General features: G+C 43.8%; 1 protein-coding gene across 2 annotated transcripts; it reads left to right on the top strand.

Moving 5' to 3' along the window:
• The first annotated feature begins 388 nt into the window (after window positions 1-388).
• Window positions 389-19,492, top strand: pik3cd (phosphatidylinositol-4,5-bisphosphate 3-kinase, catalytic subunit delta). Of its 2 annotated transcripts, XM_086141760.1 has the most exons (23): window positions 389-623; window positions 1,376-1,551; window positions 2,411-2,639; window positions 2,963-3,195; window positions 3,415-3,591; window positions 4,378-4,533; window positions 4,986-5,075; window positions 6,504-6,725; window positions 11,357-11,453; window positions 11,737-11,867; window positions 11,937-11,987; window positions 12,078-12,245; window positions 12,771-12,892; window positions 12,980-13,123; window positions 13,198-13,297; window positions 13,381-13,547; window positions 14,644-14,753; window positions 14,922-15,000; window positions 15,075-15,242; window positions 16,516-16,639; window positions 16,933-17,078; window positions 17,155-17,287; window positions 17,367-19,492. In XM_086141760.1, exons 2-23 carry the CDS (start codon window positions 1,411-1,413, stop codon window positions 17,502-17,504), a joined length of 3,126 nt encoding a protein of 1,041 aa, XP_085997886.1. In that variant the 5' UTR covers window positions 389-623; window positions 1,376-1,410; the 3' UTR covers window positions 17,505-19,492. The 2 variants fall into 2 exon arrangements, with proteins under 2 accessions (XP_085997886.1, XP_085997887.1); XM_086141761.1 differs by lacking the exon at window positions 1,376-1,551 and having other exon boundaries at window positions 457-623.
• The last annotated feature ends 367 nt before the right edge of the window (window positions 19,493-19,859 follow it).

Here is a 19,859-nt window from a genome sequence, read left to right as displayed (position 1 = left end):
ATGATTATTATTATTATCAATATGATGATGATGATTGTTATTATTATTGTTCTTGTTATGATGATGATGGTTATGATGCTGATTATTATTGTTGTTATTGTTGTTATTGTTGTTACGGTGATGGTTATCATGATGATTGATGCTGATTTTTATTATTATTATATTATTAACATGATGATGATGATGATGATTGTCGTAGTTGTTATTTAGTTTGATATTTCAGTTTTAAGTGAATGAGTAATCAGGAGGGGGGCGGTGACGCGCGTATCCCTGGCCGGCGCTGTGCGTGGCGAAGGGCGGGAGTTGACTTTCACTTTGGAGCGAAGTCCCACTTTTGTCAGACGGTCCCTTGGCCGCGGAGCAGCTGGGGAGCTCGAAGTGCGACATCCGCGCACTCGACTGACGCAGGCGAGGCGGGGGGTGGGGGGGGACGGGGGACGGTTCAGCTGCTCCCGGTGTCCCCGCCGGTCACCGCCTGGCCCCGAGACGGATACACACCGCGGAGACTCCACGGATCCACGATGTCACCGTGATGCCCCAGCCTCCATCTTCCCTTCCCGGACGCCGGCGAGAGATGAGCGGCTTGTGAGGAGGAGCGAGGACGAGCGCGGCTCCGCGGACAGGTCGGCAGGATTTTTAATCATCACTTAAGTTTGTCACCGTCGGCTATTTTACATCCGACTATGAGTCCGTTTCGCCTTGTCGTGTTTGATTTCACCGTTTTTGGCCCCCCTCGTTGACGCCGTGAATCATCCGCCGCGCCGTTACGCACACACACAGGATGACTCCATATCTGAAGGCACAGTGAACGCAGCACAAGTTTCCTCTTACCAAAATCAATAGTGTAGAATTACTTTGTAGCAAACGATTTGAATGTACCCCATCACCCACCGACCAAAAAAAACATGTCCTTACTCACATTCTTACTGATTTCCCAGAAGTAAGCCCATCCAATTTCCGAATGATGTGTATTTTCTTAATTCCCTAAGTGTCTCTGGGGGAGGGCGGGTGGGTGGGGGTTCACCTTATTTGACCCTGAGAATTAAAAGCATTTCTTGCTGCAAACCAGTCTATTTCTGTTCACCGAAAGGTATCGAAATGTAATTTATCATCGGGTGGCGGAATGGCAAAGCTCAAAGTGTAATCTATTCGCCTCAGTTAAGGATTAGAACGAGCAGATGGATGATATTGTATTTAAACGCATTTGTGTGCGTGAGAGCAAAATTCATTCATTCACATTTCGCTTTTTACTCATTTATGAACGGAGGGTAAAGTCATAAGGCCCCCGCATGTACGCACGTGTTAATCGAGTATGTATTAACCCTGTCTGTGTTGGCCCTGTGTGGACATCCGGCCGGTGCCTTCCGGTGTGCAGCAGCAGGAGCTGACGGTAAATGAGAGGCTGTCACCATGCCCCCGGGGAAGTATGGGATGCAGGAGGACTGGGAGAGGGAGGGGGACCAGGAGATCATGATGGACTTCCTGCTGCCGAATGGGATCTTCCTCAATTTCCCGGTGTCTCGCAACGACACCATAAAGAATATCAAGAGGGTACGTCCGCTGTTTTTGTTCGTGATTCAATATTTACCGCTGTGTAATCTCGTCACAGCACGGCTAGATTTGTATCTCTCGATATGCGACCCCCAAATCCTGGCTTTTTCTTATCAAATACATTAGCCGTAAACTCCCCGTAAAGAAAAAGACGGCCCTAAAATTGTCAGGCAATATAATGAGAGCGAGACATTTTCCCTTTCAGATCAAGTATCAAGTTTTATTTTACATTATTTAACCTCCTCATCGTGCCGGGTGACGTGTGTGTGTGTTTTTCCAATGGCAGATATCTATCAATATTCCTCTCTCTGTTTGTCTCTCCCTATTCATTTTCCATATCACTCACATGTAATAACTGCATAGTTAGCAACGCAGACATTCTTTTTGTCGGTGCCCTTGACTCATCCCAGACTAGGAACCTCTCCTCTCCTCTCCTCTCCTCTCCTCTCCTCTCCTCTCCTCCTTGCCGTCTGCAGCCGACTCACTGCTGAGACAGATCTGCTGTAAGAGATCTGAATGTGCCCGTTTCTATGCCAACAGTTCTGCCACTTCAGGCCATTTGATTTAGACGTGTTAAGTAATGATACTCTTGGAAACTGTTGGGATGATTAAGAGATTAAACCTCCACTCCGGTTTGGGTAATTCACATGGATTTTTTATTTTTTTTTATTTTTTGCCTTTAACTTTCCAGGTCAAAAGTTGATTCATTATATGATGCATGTGGTGGAAATTATGTTTGGTCTTGAGATAGTCCAAGATAGTGGCCGAGTAGCCTGTAGTGCTAATTATATTTTTTCATAATCCTATAAATTGTTCTTTCACGTGACTGAATCTTATAAATATCCGTCTCTGGTTTCAGTTGGTTTGGAAAAATGCCAGAGGCGAGGCCATGTTCAGCGAGCTGGGTCATCCCGACTTGTACGTCTTCACCTGCATCAACCAGAATGCGGAGAGTGTCGACCTGGAGGAAGAGTCCCGGCGCCTGAGCGACGTGCAGCCCTTCATGTGCGTTCTGAGGCTGGTGGCGAGGGAAGGCGACCGCACCGTTAAAATCACCAACACGCAAATCAGCCTGTTGATCGGCAAAGGTCAGCGACGTCCTCGGTCGCGCAACGTCGTGCGGCTGAGGAGCGTTTCTTTATCGGTTTTGCTCGAAGACTTGGCCGATATGTCGATACGATTCCCGGATTTTATCCAGATGCAAACTAGTTAGGAGATAAGAAAAAAATCTTAGTCAAAATAGCACCCAGCTGTTAGCATTTAGGGATAAGAACCGCCAAGTATGGCAGCTTTATCCGAAAATATGCAATGAACCAAGTTTGGCTGAAATGCTAATATTTGAGAAAAGTGCAAAACCTGAATCGTCTCTTTCGGTTTTTCGCGATCTTTCAATTGGTTCGTTTTTTTTAAGGTCTGAACGACTTCGAGGCCCAGAAGAACCACGAGGTGAACGAGTTTCGAAACAAGATGCGTACATTTTGTGAAGAAACAGCACTGCAGCGTCAGTGTTTGCCATGGCAACGGTGGATGGAGTACAGTTTCCCGTGCGACCTTGAGCCGTGCTGTTCTCCGCCGCTGTGCAGGAGCTTCACGCCGAGAAACGCCAAGAAGATCTTCGTCAACGTCAAGTTCGAGTCTTCCGACGTGAGTTGGTTTACGGATGGTATTTAAAGTCGGTGATTAAGATTAGCGAACGCACACGCCTTGACTGGATCAACACTTTGCCAAGGCTGGTTTCAACAAACTAAACCCCCCGAACCCGCGAAACGCCCTCAGCCAGAGAGGCTTCGATGTTGAATTTTTTTGGTTTGTTTTTTGTTTTTAACACGTCCCGTGTATTCATCGGAACCGGGACGTCTACAGGAGAGCTTCATGCTGCAGCAGGACCCCCAGGACATGCCGGTGGCCCTGATAAAGAGCGCCTTAAAGAAGAAGGCTACCGTCTTTCGCTCGGCGCGACAAGAACCCGAGGACTACACCTTACAGGTCAATGGCAGGTGGGAGTTCATCTACGGCAGACACCCCCTGTGCCAATTCAAGGTTAGTTGTCGCGTCTCTGAATCCCGTTGGAGCTTCTAATAGGCCGATAAAAAACCTGCAAAAGCTAAACAATGCGGTTTAAGGTGGCCATAAAACATTATCTTCAAGAAATCTAATATAGTTACCTGTTTTTGGTGGCCTGTGTTCTTGATAATGATCGGTTGAAGTTGGGGTTCACCTCACCAGTTCAAAATGCATGTTTTTTGTTTTTTTTGTTTCCTTTCTTTGAAGTGTCGATTTTGGGAGTAGGCGAAGTGACAAACAGTCCCCGCCCTCCTGAATTATTGCGCGGTCAAATTGCGAAATATTTACATGACAGCATAACCGATCCTGTTCCCTTTCATTACAACCCATTTTTTTCATGCCGTAAATGAAGGCATTAAACATTTGGAAGCCCTCCTTCCTCACCTGGAATGAACCTCAGAGACTCGTCCTGTGAGCCGTCCTTTCTAACTGTCACATCAGGAGCGAGGTGACTCAAAATGCTTTTAGTCGCCGGAGACTCCGCTGTTGATTTTGAAACTCACAACTACCTGCAGGGGGGAAGTGGGGGGGGGAGTGACTCATATCAGTCTCACAGCACTGCGGAAAGGAACCGCATCCATCCACCCCGTAATAAGATTTTGGCTGCATTAACCTACGGCAAAATGAACAGCGTCCAGGAGTTGACCGGCGCTCTCTGGGAAATATCTGAGGGTGAACCCTGGCTGATAGCCGTATCAGTAAAATGAAAACAATCCCTTCTTCCGTCCTCTTCATTTGTATGTTTGTCTTCACCCCCTCCAGTACATTTTCTCATGTCTGAGAAATGGCCAAAACCCACATTTAACCATGGTGCACCACTCCACCATCAGAAAATATCAGGAGGACCAGGGCAAGATGTGCAGTCAGGTACGCAAGAGTCACTCCCTGTCCAGACCTCCTCCACTGCCCCTGAAGAAGGTAAGAGGTCAGCGGATGCTCGTTCGTCTTTCATTAACAGAACCGCATTCTTTCTTTCCTCCTCCGCTCACCCTCTCCATCCTCTGTCGCTCCGTCATTTGTTCCGTAATCGGGCCGCGGACTTTGGATCGCTTCGCTCGGCCCGTGCCGCCGCGTGGATAATTGACGCTTGCCAGAAAAAAAAAAGGAGCGCGAAACTTGAAACAATTTCGGCAGAATAGGGAAAGGAAAGAAAAAAAAAAAATGCCAGTTCGGAAAAAAAAACAAACAGATATTTTTAATCCCAAAGCAGAAGTTATTTCTCTCGGTTCGCTTCGCTTTCATCTCCTGGAAGAGTTGACCGACTGGCAGACAGGAAACTGTAGCAACAGGTGGATGAGTTCAAATGTATGAGTGTTTTGAGTGCAGATGGGGGAAAGATTCACCTTCTCTCCTTTAACTCCATCATGCAGCTGAACACCTCCTCTCTGTGGTCCATCAATGAGCTCTTCTACATTCACCTGCTGCAGGGGAGCCGAGTCAACGCCGACGAAGGAATGAAGGTCGGTGCGGTTTTTGCAGGAGTTTTTTTTTTTTTTTTCTATTTTTTTTTTACCGCTCAATGAAAAGTGGCATTCTCTTGTTTACCGATATTTCAATTTCAGTTGTAGGAGTAGTATGTTTGGCATGCAAATGACAAGGGGGGGTTGGGGAAGGGTCACATGGTGTCAAACCACACGTTTCCCATAATTCATTATGGCGGTTGGTTAAAGCTTCAAAACAGGAAGTGTGAAAGGCCTATCTGGTTTTTTGGCTCGTTCTGAGTCCTAGATTCTAAAAAGGCTTGTGCTGCTTGTCCCTCTTCAGCCCCCGATGCACTTTTTTTTGTTTGTTTTCTGGAGGCGCTGAATAGAACACGGACCGTGTTGGTTCACACCAAGAATTTGATCGGTGAATAAGCGCGCAGAAACAAACACACGGAGATCCTCAGTAAACGCAGCACTTTCACCATTTCACATTTTTGCATCCGACAAAATCGGAGATCGTGTTAATGTCCGCCGTTGTGATTCAGTTTTTTAACTGGCCGTGTTACTGTTTAGATGATTTGTTATGTGTAATTGCACTTCCGGCCTCGGAGCACATCATGACTCATGGTAAATTCGTTCAGTCACATAATCATGTCTCTAGTTGGCAGGCAGATGCTCGAAAACACACCCCGGGGGGAGAATAGCCACTCGTATTTTGTAAACAATGATCGGGCCTATCTTGATTTTTTTTTTCCAAAGGACAGGGCATTATTGGTCTTATTGGATTTGGAACCCCCTCAACCCCCCCACGCGATTGTTTATTATTTTTGATGGACTAAAAGGAAAAGCGACCTGCTTCCATTAAAAAAACGCATCGTGCGAAAAAGACAGTTGTCTCGCGGGCCACGGACGGGAGCCCTGAGTGCTCTGCATGAGGGAGTGTGGGGTGTGTGTGTGTGTGTGTGTGTGGGGGGGGGGGGGGGGGGGGGGTCGTAGCTGCCACCAGGCCACAAGTTCAGGTCCATCAGGACCAAAACCATCAGACATTTGAAACGGTTATATTTTCCCTCAGGCCATCTCCCCCCTCAACAAGTACCCCACCATTCCCAGAGACGATTTGTCATCGTGTATACACCCTACTTGAAATTGTATATATTCTCAAAAGCACTTGTTTGTGTGTGTGTTTTTTTTATTGCTAGACTAACTTCATTTTTCTCATTTTTAAACTTTCTGTCATATGGCGCTGTTGCACCAAGACAAAATTCCTGTGTTTGCTGCGCATTGGGCAAATAAAGGAGTTCAATTCTGACAAATCCTCTGAGTCACAGTGAAACAGGAAACTCTTAATCATCTGTGTGTTCTGTGTAAATATTTCACAGACAAAGTCACTCGCAAATCTCTTCAACTTCCAAAGCTTCTCTCATCACACTAGTGTGTATTTGTGTGTCCCTTCCCCCCCCCCAGCTGGTCGTGCAAGCCGGCCTGTTCCACGGCAGCGAGCTGCTCTGCAAGGTGGTGACAAGCTCCGAGGTGGCGGTGAGCTCCGAGCCACTGTGGGATCAAAAGTTGGAGTTCGATATCAACGTGTCCGACCTGCCTCGCATGAGCCGCCTGTGCTTTGCCCTCTACGCCGTGTTTGAAAAAACCAAGAAGCCACGTGGCACCAAAAAGAAGAATAAGAAAGCGGTGAGTTCTTTTTAATTTTTGTTGTCGACTTGTGATTGAGCAGAGGCGATGAGTGTGAGGGCTGGTGGGTGTGAACTTGTTAGCAAACACAAACAGATCTGCTTCCTCTCTGTGGAGTCAGTGTGTGTGCAGGGTGTGTGTGTGTGTGTGTGTGTGTGGTGTGTTGTGCTACTGCTGCTGCTGCTGCTGCTGCTGCTGCATCTGGTTGTGCAAGCACCATAAGCAGCAGGGCTGTGGTTAACGTTTCATTTTTCTCAGCGCTTTTATCCGAGCATCAGGCCGAGGAAGGAAGGAAGGAATTGGCGAGCATTTTCAAGGAATTCTAAAATTAATTTTCTTCGTTGCCCCTCGTATCAGCATCCTCACCCAGAACTCTCTTACCAAGAACGGGGGGGCGGACTTTTTTACAGGAGCAGGCAATGCATGTTGTGCGCTTGGATACAATATGCAGTATTTAAAAAAGAATTAAAAAAAAAAGGTTGTGAATATCTTTGTCAAAATCGAACAAGTTATTTGAAAAACATGAACTATTTGCCAACCACTTCTCGTCTTGCAAACTGGAAAAATGTCTGTGGGGAATTGGGAAATGACCATCTCACAACATTAGTGGAACAGTGCTGGAGACTCTGCAAAAAATTAGCATAAACAAAAAGAAAATACTTGAAAATAATTGGCAAGAAATAGCCACAAACCAGCCAGAATTGAGTCCTGGGTATCGAAATATAGATATTTTTATATCTTAAAATTATCGAATCTTCCCCTGATCATTGGGATATTCCCATTTGAGTTCCAGCCGCACTTTTTATAAACAACAAAAAACTATGTTTTATTCACTACAAGCCTAATAACAAACAAAAAGTCAATTTATATGACATTGGTATTGTAAGCAAGATGCCCAATGACACGTCTTTGTCCTCACTGGACCCACTTTAAGACAAAAAGGGCGCTAAGCTGTGCAATGTTTTGATTAAATTGGTCCACAAACCGGGCCACAAATTGAATCGTACTCATTTTCCCGAGTTACTTGAACTGTCAGAATGGATTCCTCGCATTTCAGCAGAACAATATGCCGAAGAATTGACCAGAGAGCTCATCCAAAATTAATCAATCAACCGTATTGACTGTCAGAGGAGGCGTCTGATTTATATTTTGATTAATATAATTGAATTACATTCACTTTGTCTGTCATGGAATAATTACCATCGCAACAGAAACGTGTGTAATGTAATACAATGTTTTCAAAAAACGGAAGCCATTTCTATCTTATGAATGGTTACAAATTGAATACGGACGGAGCGTCGATCAATTAATGCACTAGAATGTGAAACAATATTAAAAAGTGTAATTGGGTGGGGCCCTGAGGAGCTTAAAAAAAAAAAATACGTTCAGCTATTTACAAATAGGAAGACATTTAGTCTCTGGTCTTGAATTAAAAATGTTTATTTTCTGATTAATTCAGCATATTTACATTCGACTACTACCGCTAATGCTACTATTTTGTACACTTTCACTGTAACGGCAGTCGATATCTACTGTTCTGGACCTTTGAAACACAACACCCAGGTGTATTTACAGGCAACCAGGCCACTTCTTCTTTCTTAGTTACTTCTCTCTTCTTCTACTTGGAAGAGAAGTCCTGCAGCCGCATGCCAGGAAGACTAGGGGAAGTTGAGCTATCGTCCGCTCGTATAAGTCTGCCGGCTCTCTTTTTTTATTTTGGCGCATTTATGCTGTTTAATTTGAGGATATTACATGGAAAATATCTTCGGCGCTGGCTGCACGGATCTCATTTCCAGTCAGTGCATGTGTTTTAAATTAATCTTTTTTTTTTTTTTATTTAAGATCATTTCATTTCCCGAAACCCTAAAGTTTTATATTTAACAAGAGCGTGCTGCAGTGTTGTACTGAAACTTCAGCATGTTGATGAAAAGCGAGCATCATGGCGGTATAGCGGTAAGGACGCTTCTGTCTCAGCGAGAAGGTCACTGGTTCGATTCTGACGTGGAGGTGGGCTTTCTGTGCGGAGTCTGCATGTTCTCCCCCATGTTTGTGTGGGTTTTTCCTGGCTTCCTGTCGCAGTCTAAAAACACACAGAAGAAATTGCCCAACATGTGAGTGAATGGGTGTATTTTATTAACTTTAGTCAAAAACTCACGCGATCGGGATTTCTTAAATAAGGGTGACCTCTGGCCCTGAGGTCAGCAGCACATGTCCTTAAAACCTTCTTTCAGAAGTGACAGTACAATTTAAGAACATAACATTTACAGTGAAATCTGCCGTGGCTGTAAGTCAACAATAAAACGACAGTTTAAGAGTTTCAAAACACAGCCACTATTCAAAGATCTCACACTGTCTGTCCCTCAGGATAAAACGGAAAACTCCCAAGTGGATTAACCTCAGAGAGTTTCAGCCTGTAGCGTTTTCCGCGCCGAAGGGGGAGTCTTTTTCCCAATTTCCGTTCTTACCCCGGAACAGACAAAACAAATGTGGAACAAGAACGAAAGGCATAGCTGCTACTTTCTCTCTGGAACAAAGAACGCAATAAAGGTGGAATCGAACATACCGATATATCAGGGTATGTTTCTATATGACGTGTTAATGAGGGAGTGAATGGTTGTACGTCTCTACAGTGGGAGGACAAATATTTGATACACTGCTGATTTTTCAGCTTTTCCCACTTAAAAAGCATGCAGAAGTTTGTCATTTTTATCATAGGTAGTCTTCAAATGTGAGTGACGGAATCTAAAAAAAACTTCCAGAAAATCACATCGTATGATTTATTAGTCATTCATTTGCTTTTTATTGTATCACATAAGTATTTGATCACCTACCAACCAGTAAGAATTGCAGCTCTCACAGACCTATTAGTTCTTCTTTAAGAAGCCCTTCTTGTTCTTCGCTCATTACCTGTATTAACTGCACCAGTTTGAACTCCTTACCTGTATAAAAGACACCTGTCCACACACAAACTGACAAACTCCAACCTCTCCACAATGGCCAAGACCAGAGAGCTCTGAAAGGAAATCAGGGATAAAATTGTAGGCCTATGTAAGGTTGCGACGCGCTACAGCATTGGTCCCCAACCGGTACCGGTCCGTGGATCAATTGGTACCGGACCGCACATGAAATAATCAATTATTTCCGTTGGATTTATCATCTGAGTCTTAAAATCTTTTTTTGGAAAAATCCGTAATCTCTCGGTTACATCTCGGTCACTTGAGCGCCAAAAATGTAACCCGCGAGCTAGCAAAATGAGTCAAAAACGGAAAGTTTCTTTTCCAAGGGGAAAAAGGTTGATCCACGCAGTGGATTCACGTTTATTATTATAGTTGCTATATAAACAATCTCCGTGCACCGCGCCCCCAGCTCCGCGGTAAAATTGTCAAGCGCTAAGCTGGTCCACAGTGATAAAAGGTTGGAGACCACTGGGCTACGGGACAATAGGCAAGCAGCTTGTTGAGAAGGCAATAACTGTTATTAGAAAATGGAAGACGTTCAAGATGACGGTCAATCTCCCTCGATCTGGGCTTCCATACAAGATCTCACCTTGCAGGGCATATGAGGAAGGTGAGGGCCAGAACTAGAAGGTGAGGGCTGGACCTGGTCTATGACCTAAAGAGATCTGGGACCACAGCCTCAAAGAAAACCATTAGTAACACAGTACGTCGTCATGGGTTAAAATCCAGCAGCGCACGCAAGTTCCTCTGCGTAAGCCACCACGTGTCCAGGCCCGTCTGAAGTTTCCCAGTGACCATCTGGACAGTCCACAGGAGGAATGGAAGAAGGTCACGTGGTCACATCAGTCTTTCGGGATGCTTTTCTGCAAAGGGTACGGGACGACTGCACCTTATTGAGGGGAGGATGGATGGGGCCGTGTATCGCAACATCTTGGCCAACAACCTTCTTCCCTGAGAGACTTGAAGATGGGTCGCGGCCGGGTCTTCCGGCATGACGACGACCCGAAACACACGGCCGGGCCAACGAAGGAGTGGCTCCTTAAGGAGCATCTGAAGGTCTTGGAGTGACCTTGCCAGTCTCCAGACCTGAACCCAATAGAAAATCTTTGGTGGGTGCTGAAAGTCCATATATCCCGACGACTGCCCCGAAACCTGAAGGATCTGGAGAAGATCTGTATGGGAGGAGTGTGTGCAAACCTGGTCAATAACTACAGGAAATGTTCAAACTGCACCTGACCTCCTTGTCCCCTCCTGTGGGTGGTGAGCCCTGGGGAAGAGGCACCCATGTCGTTCCTTCGGGCAAAACCCCTCCGCCACTCTAAGGTGGCAGCTCACGGAGGGGCACGGGAAATGTCTGATCTCTGTAATTGCCAACAAAGATTTCTGTACCAAAGTTCTGTTTTTCTGATGTATCAAATACTTATGCCATGCAATGAAATGCAAATGAATTACTTAAAAATCATACAGTGAGATTTTCTGGATTACTGTATACAATGCGTGAATGAGCGACTGAATGGTTTATTGATTCAACATTTGGCCCTGCGATCAATTGGCGGTAGCTAGGATAGGCTGCAGCACCCCCGCCACCCTGAGTGCAGGATAAGCGGTAGAAGACGGACAGATGGATGTTTTAATACTCAAAGAATAATCAACCTTTTCTTTGTGTTTCTTCAGGATTGTCCAATCGCCTGGGTGAACCATATGGTATTCGACTACAAGGACCAGCTGAAAACCGGGGAGGTTCTTTTGTCAACATGGCCTTCTGTTCCAGGTACTGTCACGTTTCCTTCCGAAATTGAGTTCTCCGCAACACAAGCGCAGTGAATGACGGCACGCGGCACTGTAAAAAAAACAAACGTACTGTAGCCCAGCACTTTTTGGACACATACTACATACAGATGCGCCAATGGATGCAAGTAAACTTGATATTTTTGTGCGGTTGTTTGGATTATCGCTTTTGGTCTTGTGCTGTCACTTTTTAGAAAAGGTTGAATATGAGGTTGAAAATATGTCCATATTGCAAAAGCATTTGACTAAGCCACGTGTTGCCGCAGATGACAAGAGCGAACTGCTGAATCCGATGGGAACGGTGGAGAAGAACCCCAATGTTGACAGCGCAGCTGGACTCCTCATCCGCTTCCCCAACATCAGACCACATCCTCTGTATTACCCGGCACTGGATAAGGTACTGATCTCCACATACTTTGAGCTACGCCACATGCCATGCAGTAAATCCAATCTTATCTCCTTCCAGATAAACGATGTGGAGAAAAATGGCGATGCGACTTTTGCAACTAAAGAAGAGGTTTAAAAAAAACGTGATCTTTTTATGAGTCACACAAGCAACAGTTTCCCTTGTTATAAAGGCGTCATTGAGTCATCCCTCTCTCGGCAGCACATGAAGCTGAAAGAAATAATGGACAACAAAAACTACACCGAGTTTTTCGAGGATGAGAAGGAGCTCCTGTGGAAGCTCCGAGCTGTGGTCCGAGACCGTTACCCGGAAAGCCTGTCCAAGCTGCTCCTCATCACCAAGTGGAATAAGCACGAGGATGTACACCAGGTAGAAACAGACAGCGTTGTACTGCCAGGATAAAGCCGACGACTCGAGCTGCTTTTCTTTTCTTTCGCGGGTCTCTGAAAGTTCATCACTCCCACATAACAAATGGGAAAATCTCAGCGGAATAGAGAGAAATATTGAGTTACTGTTATTGCGAATACAAGGTTGCATGTGTAGCTTCAGCTGTGCTCCAAGGGGTCCCGGCCAATAATGATCTCAAGGGAATAAGACAAAAACTGGACCGTTAAAATATTTGTCATATTTTCTGCTAAATAATGCAGTGGAAGATGCAGGTTTTAGCGATGCCGCCTACGTGCGCATCACTAAAAACGCATTACTAAATGTTATATGCAAGATTCCGCACAGAACAAGCCTCTTCGAAATAGGTTTAATATTACACACAAATACCTGTAAACCGTCCGAAAACAATTCCACGAAAATCAGTTATTAAAAGTCACGAAAAATTCATCATTGAAAATTTAAAAATCGGATTGAGTTTCATTAAAAATATTAATTTTCACTCTGTAGATGGTGAGGTTACTGAGTAACTGGCCAGATCTACCTGCCATACACGCCTTGGAGCTCTTAGACTACAGTTTTCCGGACCCGGCGGTCCGATCATTCACGGTCAGGTGCCTCAGGAATCTCAGGTAAACATGTCATGTGGAATCTGCTGTTTTACATTTCTAATTTCAAACCCATAAATATCCTGTGTTCCGTTGTTTTTCTGCATGCAGTGATAATGAATTGCTACAGTATTTAATCCAGCTGGTCCAGGTCCTGAAGTATGAGTCTTATCTAGATTGTGACCTCACAACCTTCCTGCTAGAGAGGGCTCTATGCAATAGGAGGATCGGACACTTCCTGTTTTGGCATCTCAGGTCAGAATCCGTCCAACAGGAAAATACTAGATTTCGAACAACTCGTGTGACTGGAGTAATTGCTTTCGTGTTAGGTCAGAGATCCACGTGCCATCTGTGAGTCTACGATTTGGCCTGATTCTTGAAGCGTACTGCAGGGGGAGCATCCATCACATCAAGCTCTTAACCAAACAGGTAGAAGATGATTATAAAATACGCTACGTGTTTTTATTTTTATTTTTTTCTCCGCTGTAAATTTGGTCTCGTCTCTCTCACAGAATGAGGCTCTGGGGAAAATGAAGGCTTTAAGTGACTTTGTAAAGTCAGGCTCCCAAAAATTGACGGCAGAGGACCTTAAGCTGTGCATCAAACAGGAGTCCTACCTCGAGGCCTTGTCCAACCTGCTGTCACCGCTTGAACCCAGCGTCATGCTCTCTGAGATCTGGTTTGTGTCAGATACACACACGCACACACACAGATGATCTTTTTTTTCTTTTTATCAAATTTTATATTTGCCTGCTTAATGAGATTTTATGAGGACATTTTGGTTCCAAGCCAAACTACAAAATGATTCATTTATGGACCTTTTATGTCTGAACTAGTACACGACCTGTCAGGATTTGTTTGTATCTCTAATCAAACTAAACGGCTTGAAAACTTTCTGGTCTTCCGATTCTGTAACTTTTGTCCCTTTTTTACAGAGTATGAAGGCTAATGCAGCAAGCTTTTGTAAACAGGAATAGCTCATACAGGACTGTCTCAGAAAATTAGCGCATCAATGCAATTACAAAAACAAAAATGTCATACATTCTGGATTCATTAAAAATCAACTGAAATATTGCAAGCCTTTTATCATTTTAATATTGCTGATTATGGCTTACATCTTAAGAAAACTCAAAAATCCTATCTCAAAATATTAGAATATCATGAAAAAGTAATTGTCGTTTTTTGAATTGCATTACAGAAGACAAAGAACTTTATCACAATATTCTAATTTTCTGAGACAGTCCTGTATGTGAATTAAAACATCTAATAAGAAAGATATGTGACTTTTTTTTTATTTTAGCTTAACAAGAGAGAGCTTTTGGACAAGCACAATATCAGTGCTGTACTAGTCTATGCTGAATAGACTACAGCCGCTATTCTTATTACTTCCTGATGTGAGAGATCAAAATAATTACATTTTTTAACAATATTAAATTATGAAAATATTGACCGCACATTTTGGCCCTGCAGCTATTTAAGCCTGTATCAAGGGAGAAGAACTTGTCCCAACGGCGTGAAATGTTAAACAGCACTAAATACTTCAATGGTAAACTATTGCCATTTCAATTTTAAACAGGTCATTTTGTAAAACCGAGGAGGCATTCGGTGTCATTCATCGAATCGAACGTAATATTTTGTGAATTTGATGTGTCTGACAAATTTCACAGACGTGGATCCTCGATGGCGGGCAGACCGACTGTTTTTTGAGCGCGTTGCCTCTCTGTCACGCTGTCAGAAGGACCATATGCTCATCATTAGTGTGTTTGCTGTTACAGTGTTGATAAATGCAGATTCATGGACTCTAAGATGAAGCCGCTCTGGCTGATGTATAAAAACCCCAGGGCTCAAGGAGACATGGTGGGCATTATATTCAAGAATGGAGATGGTAAGAGACAAAACAAATAAACAGAGCAATGAGCGATGAGTATCTAGTCGGAAATACGAGTTCAATTTGAATAAGAACCACAGTGACGGAGCGAAAACATATTTTTTATCTCGTAACAATCCCAGAATGATGAAAGAAGGTATATTAGATGTTGCAAATTTCTTCCAGATCTTCGACAAGATATGTTAACCCTCCAGATGATCAGGCTGATGGAGACTTTATGGAAAAGAGAGGGTCTGGACCTCAGGTAGGAGTTGCTCTGCTGTTTAATTCTTCCAGCTAAGGCAGTGTGAGACCGCTGACCGTGACCTCCGATCGCAGGATGATCCCTTATGCCTGTTTGTCCACCGGGAACAAGATGGGGCTGATTGAAGTTGTGAAAAACTCGGACACTATCGCCAATATCCAGCGCAACAGCAGTAACAGCGCTGCGACTGCTGCCTTTAACAAGGACGCCCTGCTCAACTGGCTCAAATCGAAGAATCCGGAGTGAGTAAGGCAAACTGCACTGACATCGTCGGTGCTCAAAATACGCCCGGTCAGTTGCTGAGATGCACGCATTTTCAGCATATCTTCCCATTTCACCTTTTTACTCAGTCGCCTCGCTTTTATTAGCCAATGCGTCACAGGGTGCGTTCACGGTTACACACCGAGACCAAGATCTCGTCCAAGCTTTGTCCTTTACAGCATGTCTACATTTCGTACGAAACGTACCTTCTGGACTTTGCGCGACACACCCGCATCCTGTCATCATCACCTACTTGGGCTGTGTCTCTGTTTACATGTCATTCCTTGATTTGTGGGTGGGAACGCGTCTGATGTTGGCAAGCTTTCGGTTTGGCAACCCTTCCTGTATGGATGGAGAAAAATGATCACGTATTATTTTTAGAACAGCATTAGTACCTGCTAAGTATCCATCATGTTAGCTTTTTCTAAAATCAATATATTGTGGGTATTAAGAATAGTGTTTTAATGTTATTTGTAAGTGTAATGCATCTGTCTAACATCCACTTGTTCATTTTTGTTTTTGGCCAGCTCAGAAATCAGTTCAACAATTCAACTCTATCAGGATTTTTCATGTCAAAAAATATTGGTATCGGCATCAGCTTGACATAGAAGGTGTTTCTTGAGATGTGGCTGAATGATGCTGGTGTTTTTTTCTTGACATTAAGGAGCAAGGGCTTGTTAGTCACTCTGTGGTAGAAGTTTTACTTTACCAAGAAATCTGTGTGGGATTTATTGGGTTACTTGAAAATGGTATTTATGTGGAGCATTTGGAGTCACTGTCAGACCGAGACAAAGTGCAAGGCCGACCGCAACGTTAAGGAAGAGAGTAGATTTTCATTTGGTTTCAGACAAGTCTGAAGGTCTTGTCTGCTCTAAAAGCTCCTCTCTAAAGGAGGGAGAGGGCACCTTTCAGTGTAATGAATAAGCTCATGTGCGTCACTTTGCCAAGACAAGCCCCAGCTGACTGCACGGCAGAACAGAAGGGTAATTAACTTGAGATAATTCAGTGCCCGAAATGGACCGGAGATTTTAGAAGTGCAGTGAACTCATTGAACACTTGCGTGTCTAGACTGTGAACGGATATGGCGTTCAATCATTAATCAGCAATACCAGTGAGGTGACTGCGGTCTGTGTGTACATGCGTGTAGAAGCGTGGTCGGTCTATCAGACTCGGATCATAGAGGGTTGAGTCTACTATAAGAACAATGCACGTTAATCCTTTGCTTTCTGTTTTTGACTCTTTTCACACCACCAGAGACAAACTTGACCAAGCGATAGAGGAGTTCACACTGTCTTGCGCCGGCTACTGTGTAGCCACTTACATCTTGGGCATTGGGGATCGTCACAATGACAATATTATGATCAGGGAAACGGGACAGGTGAGATTTACCGCCGCTGTACTTCCATGTCATCAAGAAATCATTACAAAAATCCACCACATGGGGGCGAAAAACTATCAACGAGCACAACCCATATGGTGATATTTTGAAGTGGTTGTCACTATATAGAGGTAAAAATAAGATTTATCATTCTTGAATGCTGAAATTTTGCAGTCCTAAAGCGAAGCACACTTGATGGTAGTCATATAGGTCACTTGCCATTTAGGGAGTCCGGAGCGTATGTCATTGCAGTCAGGGATTCAGCCGAACTCACGGTCACATTTGCTCATCAGCTGTTCCACATTGACTTTGGGCATTTCCTGGGCAACTTCAAACGGAAACTAGGGATCAACAGGGAACGCGTCCCTTTCATCTTGACTTATGATTTCGTCCATGTGATCCAACAAGGACGGACGAATAACAGCGAGAAGTTTGAAAGGTACTTCATTTTCAAATAAACTTCTGAAGCCATCAGGCATCCCTCTGATGAAACATTTTTGCATCTGTGATTTTAGGTTCAGGGAGTACTGTGAGCGGGCTTATAAGATCTTGTGTAGGAACGGGACACTATTTGTCAACCTCTTCGCTATGATGAAAGCAGCGGGACTGCCTGAACTTAGCTCTTGCAAAGATATTCAGTACCTGAAGGTATGTAACAACAATACTGATCCTCCTGCAGACCACAAATGCCATGTTGACAGGTTTCTCCTTTTTTTTATTTGAAAAGGACTCTTTAGCTTTGGGTAAATCAGAGGAAGAAGCACTGAAGAACTTCAAGGTGAAGTTCAACGAAGCTCTGCGAGAGAGTTGGAAGACCAAGGTGAACTGGATGATGCACTCCCTGGCCAAAGATAATAGACCATGAAGAAAATAGGGGCACCGGAGCACTGACGTAAACTATTTACCTACAGAGACAAAAGGGATACAGTTGCAATCGAAGGACATATGTGATTCGATTGCAAATGTTTACATCTGAGTGGCCTGACTATAAGAAGTAACGACTTTTACCATCGGCATCCAAAGACAATGGGAGCGTAGAGACGGTTACGACACATTACCGGATGCCGATTATGTTGGGATGTTTCACGTTACTACGGAAAAATACCTCGTCAGTCAAAGTCTCAGAAACAGAAACAGAGATTAATTTAGCTTCACCGATCGCAACATTGCCCACCGAGCAGATGGCAAACGTGCCCGAGTCATGAAGTACAAAAGCGAGTTAGGATATTTGTTTTTATTGTGTTGCGTGTTTTTGTTGCAGTCCTTTGTTTTTATTTCATATAAAGTACATGTTCTGTACCTGGAGGGAAATTTTGAAACAGATGTCATGTTTTTTTTATTTCTGTATTCAGTGTACATATAGAATATTTGCCTTCAAGTGCAGCATGTTGCCTTTTAAGTGCCAGTTATTTGGGAACATTGCAAAATAAGGGGGTGTCCTTGTGAAGATGTTGGACTTCAATTTTCATTCAGCCCTTGTGCATCAGGTATTATTCACAGCAGATCATTCCTGAATACATTGCGACCCATTTGTAGCATGACAGCTGTACATATCTGAAGGAGGACATCATCTCAGGCAGAGATGTCGCAAATGTTGGGATTGACCATGAGAGACACTCAATAATATTCACATAAATGCAAGTCTGATTGGGACTGTGTTTCACAAAATATGGTACTGTACACATATACACCTGGACCTTTTCAAAAGGTTTAATCTGTTTTATGTGTACAATTTCTGATGATGTAGTACTAATGTCGAGCGGCACGAAGGATCCTGGTTCGACTCCGACAAGGGGACCTTTCTGTTGTGGAGTTTGCATGTTCTCCCCGTGTCTGTGTGGGTTTCCTCCGGGTTCTCCGGTTTTGTCCCACACACTAAAAACATGCAGCAGGTTAATTGGGAAAAAAAATGGGAAAATTGCCCCAAATGAGTGAGTGAATGATTGTTTGTCTGTCTGTATATGTGACCCTGCGATTGACTGGCGACCAGTCCAGGGCGTACCCCGCCTCTCGCCCTACTGGGATAGGCTCCAGCATCCCCCACGACCCTGAGAGCAGGATAAGCGGCAAACGATGAATGGATGGATGGATGGATGGATGGATGAATTGATAGTACTGATGCGTGTGTGTGTGCACCCGCCTGCACTCACACCCATGTGTGCGTTTGTGTATGTGCCTAAATTGTTTTCTGATATTTAAGTTATGCACCATGATTTCTACTGTTTTTACCTGATGGGCCAGATGAAATTGCAGGCATATGTGTCTAGTGTCACACTGTTTGACTTATTTAAATGTTATTTTGCACTGCTGCCTAAATGAGCCCATGTGCTGTATTTAAGGTTACTGTGTGTCCTGCTCTCAGTACTGCAAGGACTACTTCAATGAAAGATTATTGTGCTATGTATATTTTGCTATTATTATTTTTGCAAATTATCTTTACCATTTGTAAGACCCTATGTGTAGTTTTACAGAGAACACAGGTAGCTGTAGATAATACAGCTTGAAAATTGAAATATGTTGATCTACTAAAATATTCACTCTTAAATAAACTTCAAACATGGGTCATGTGTATCCTTCAGTTTGGGTCCCTGCTCAAAGTTGGAAGTGACTCCTGAGTAGAGGCTCTTTTCTTGCGGGTAAAGAATTACAGTTCTTTCCTTGTGCAGTGATTGAAATTCAGGAAACGGTTCAAAATGTTCGAGACTTATTCACATGTATGCGGCAACCATATAAATCATCCTGTCAACGTCGTTATAACCAGCATAGTGTTCTTTTTTTGAGTACTGGTTTTACATTTGTTTCACTTGCTGCTGGGGGAAACACGCACTTAATAAACACCGTGCCTGTTTGAATCTCGGAAAAAATTCCTGATGACTTAACTCTGAGCATGTTTATTGCGCCTTTTATTTCTTGGACATTTATAAGGGTTGATCATGGATCGGGGTTGTAACCACTACGGCGAAGCTCTTTTCAAATGTCCTGGGTCGTCCCCGGTATACAAGACAAATGGCCTGTTGTCCACAGTTTCTGTGGATGATTAATTTAATATATCTGATTGATGTGCAATATGCGGCCGATTGAGAATCACCCCATCTGTATCCCAGAGAGTATCTCTTACTTGTGAACCTTATACAGTTATCCACTGCAGCGTAAGTACAAATTCAAATGAATTGCAGTTTTCTCCAGCTTTTCTTTCCTGGTTGGTTCTATAATCCCGGGA

The sequence above is a fragment of the Fistularia commersonii genome, chromosome 34 (genome assembly GCF_037954325.1).
Source record: "Fistularia commersonii isolate RoL2024-O1a breed Wild chromosome 34, RoL_Fcom_v1.0, whole genome shotgun sequence".
In the NCBI taxonomy this organism is placed as follows: Eukaryota; Metazoa; Chordata; class Actinopteri; order Syngnathiformes; family Fistulariidae; genus Fistularia; species Fistularia commersonii.
Note: the sequence above shows the minus strand (reverse complement) of the source record. Positions and strands in the feature narration are given on the sequence as shown.

Excerpts from the sequence above, each read along its gene's own strand:
- pik3cd (XM_086141760.1), top strand. The coding sequence starts at position 1,411 with ATGCCCCCGGGGAAGTATGGGATGCAGGAGGACTGGGAGAGGGAGGGG. Across the intron at positions 1,552-2,410 it reads CCATAAAGAATATCAAGAGG|TTGGTTTGGAAAAATGCCAG; the intron begins GTACGTCCGCTG and ends CTCTGGTTTCAG. Across the intron at positions 5,076-6,503 it reads ACGCCGACGAAGGAATGAAG|CTGGTCGTGCAAGCCGGCCT; the intron begins GTCGGTGCGGTT and ends CCCCCCCCCCAG.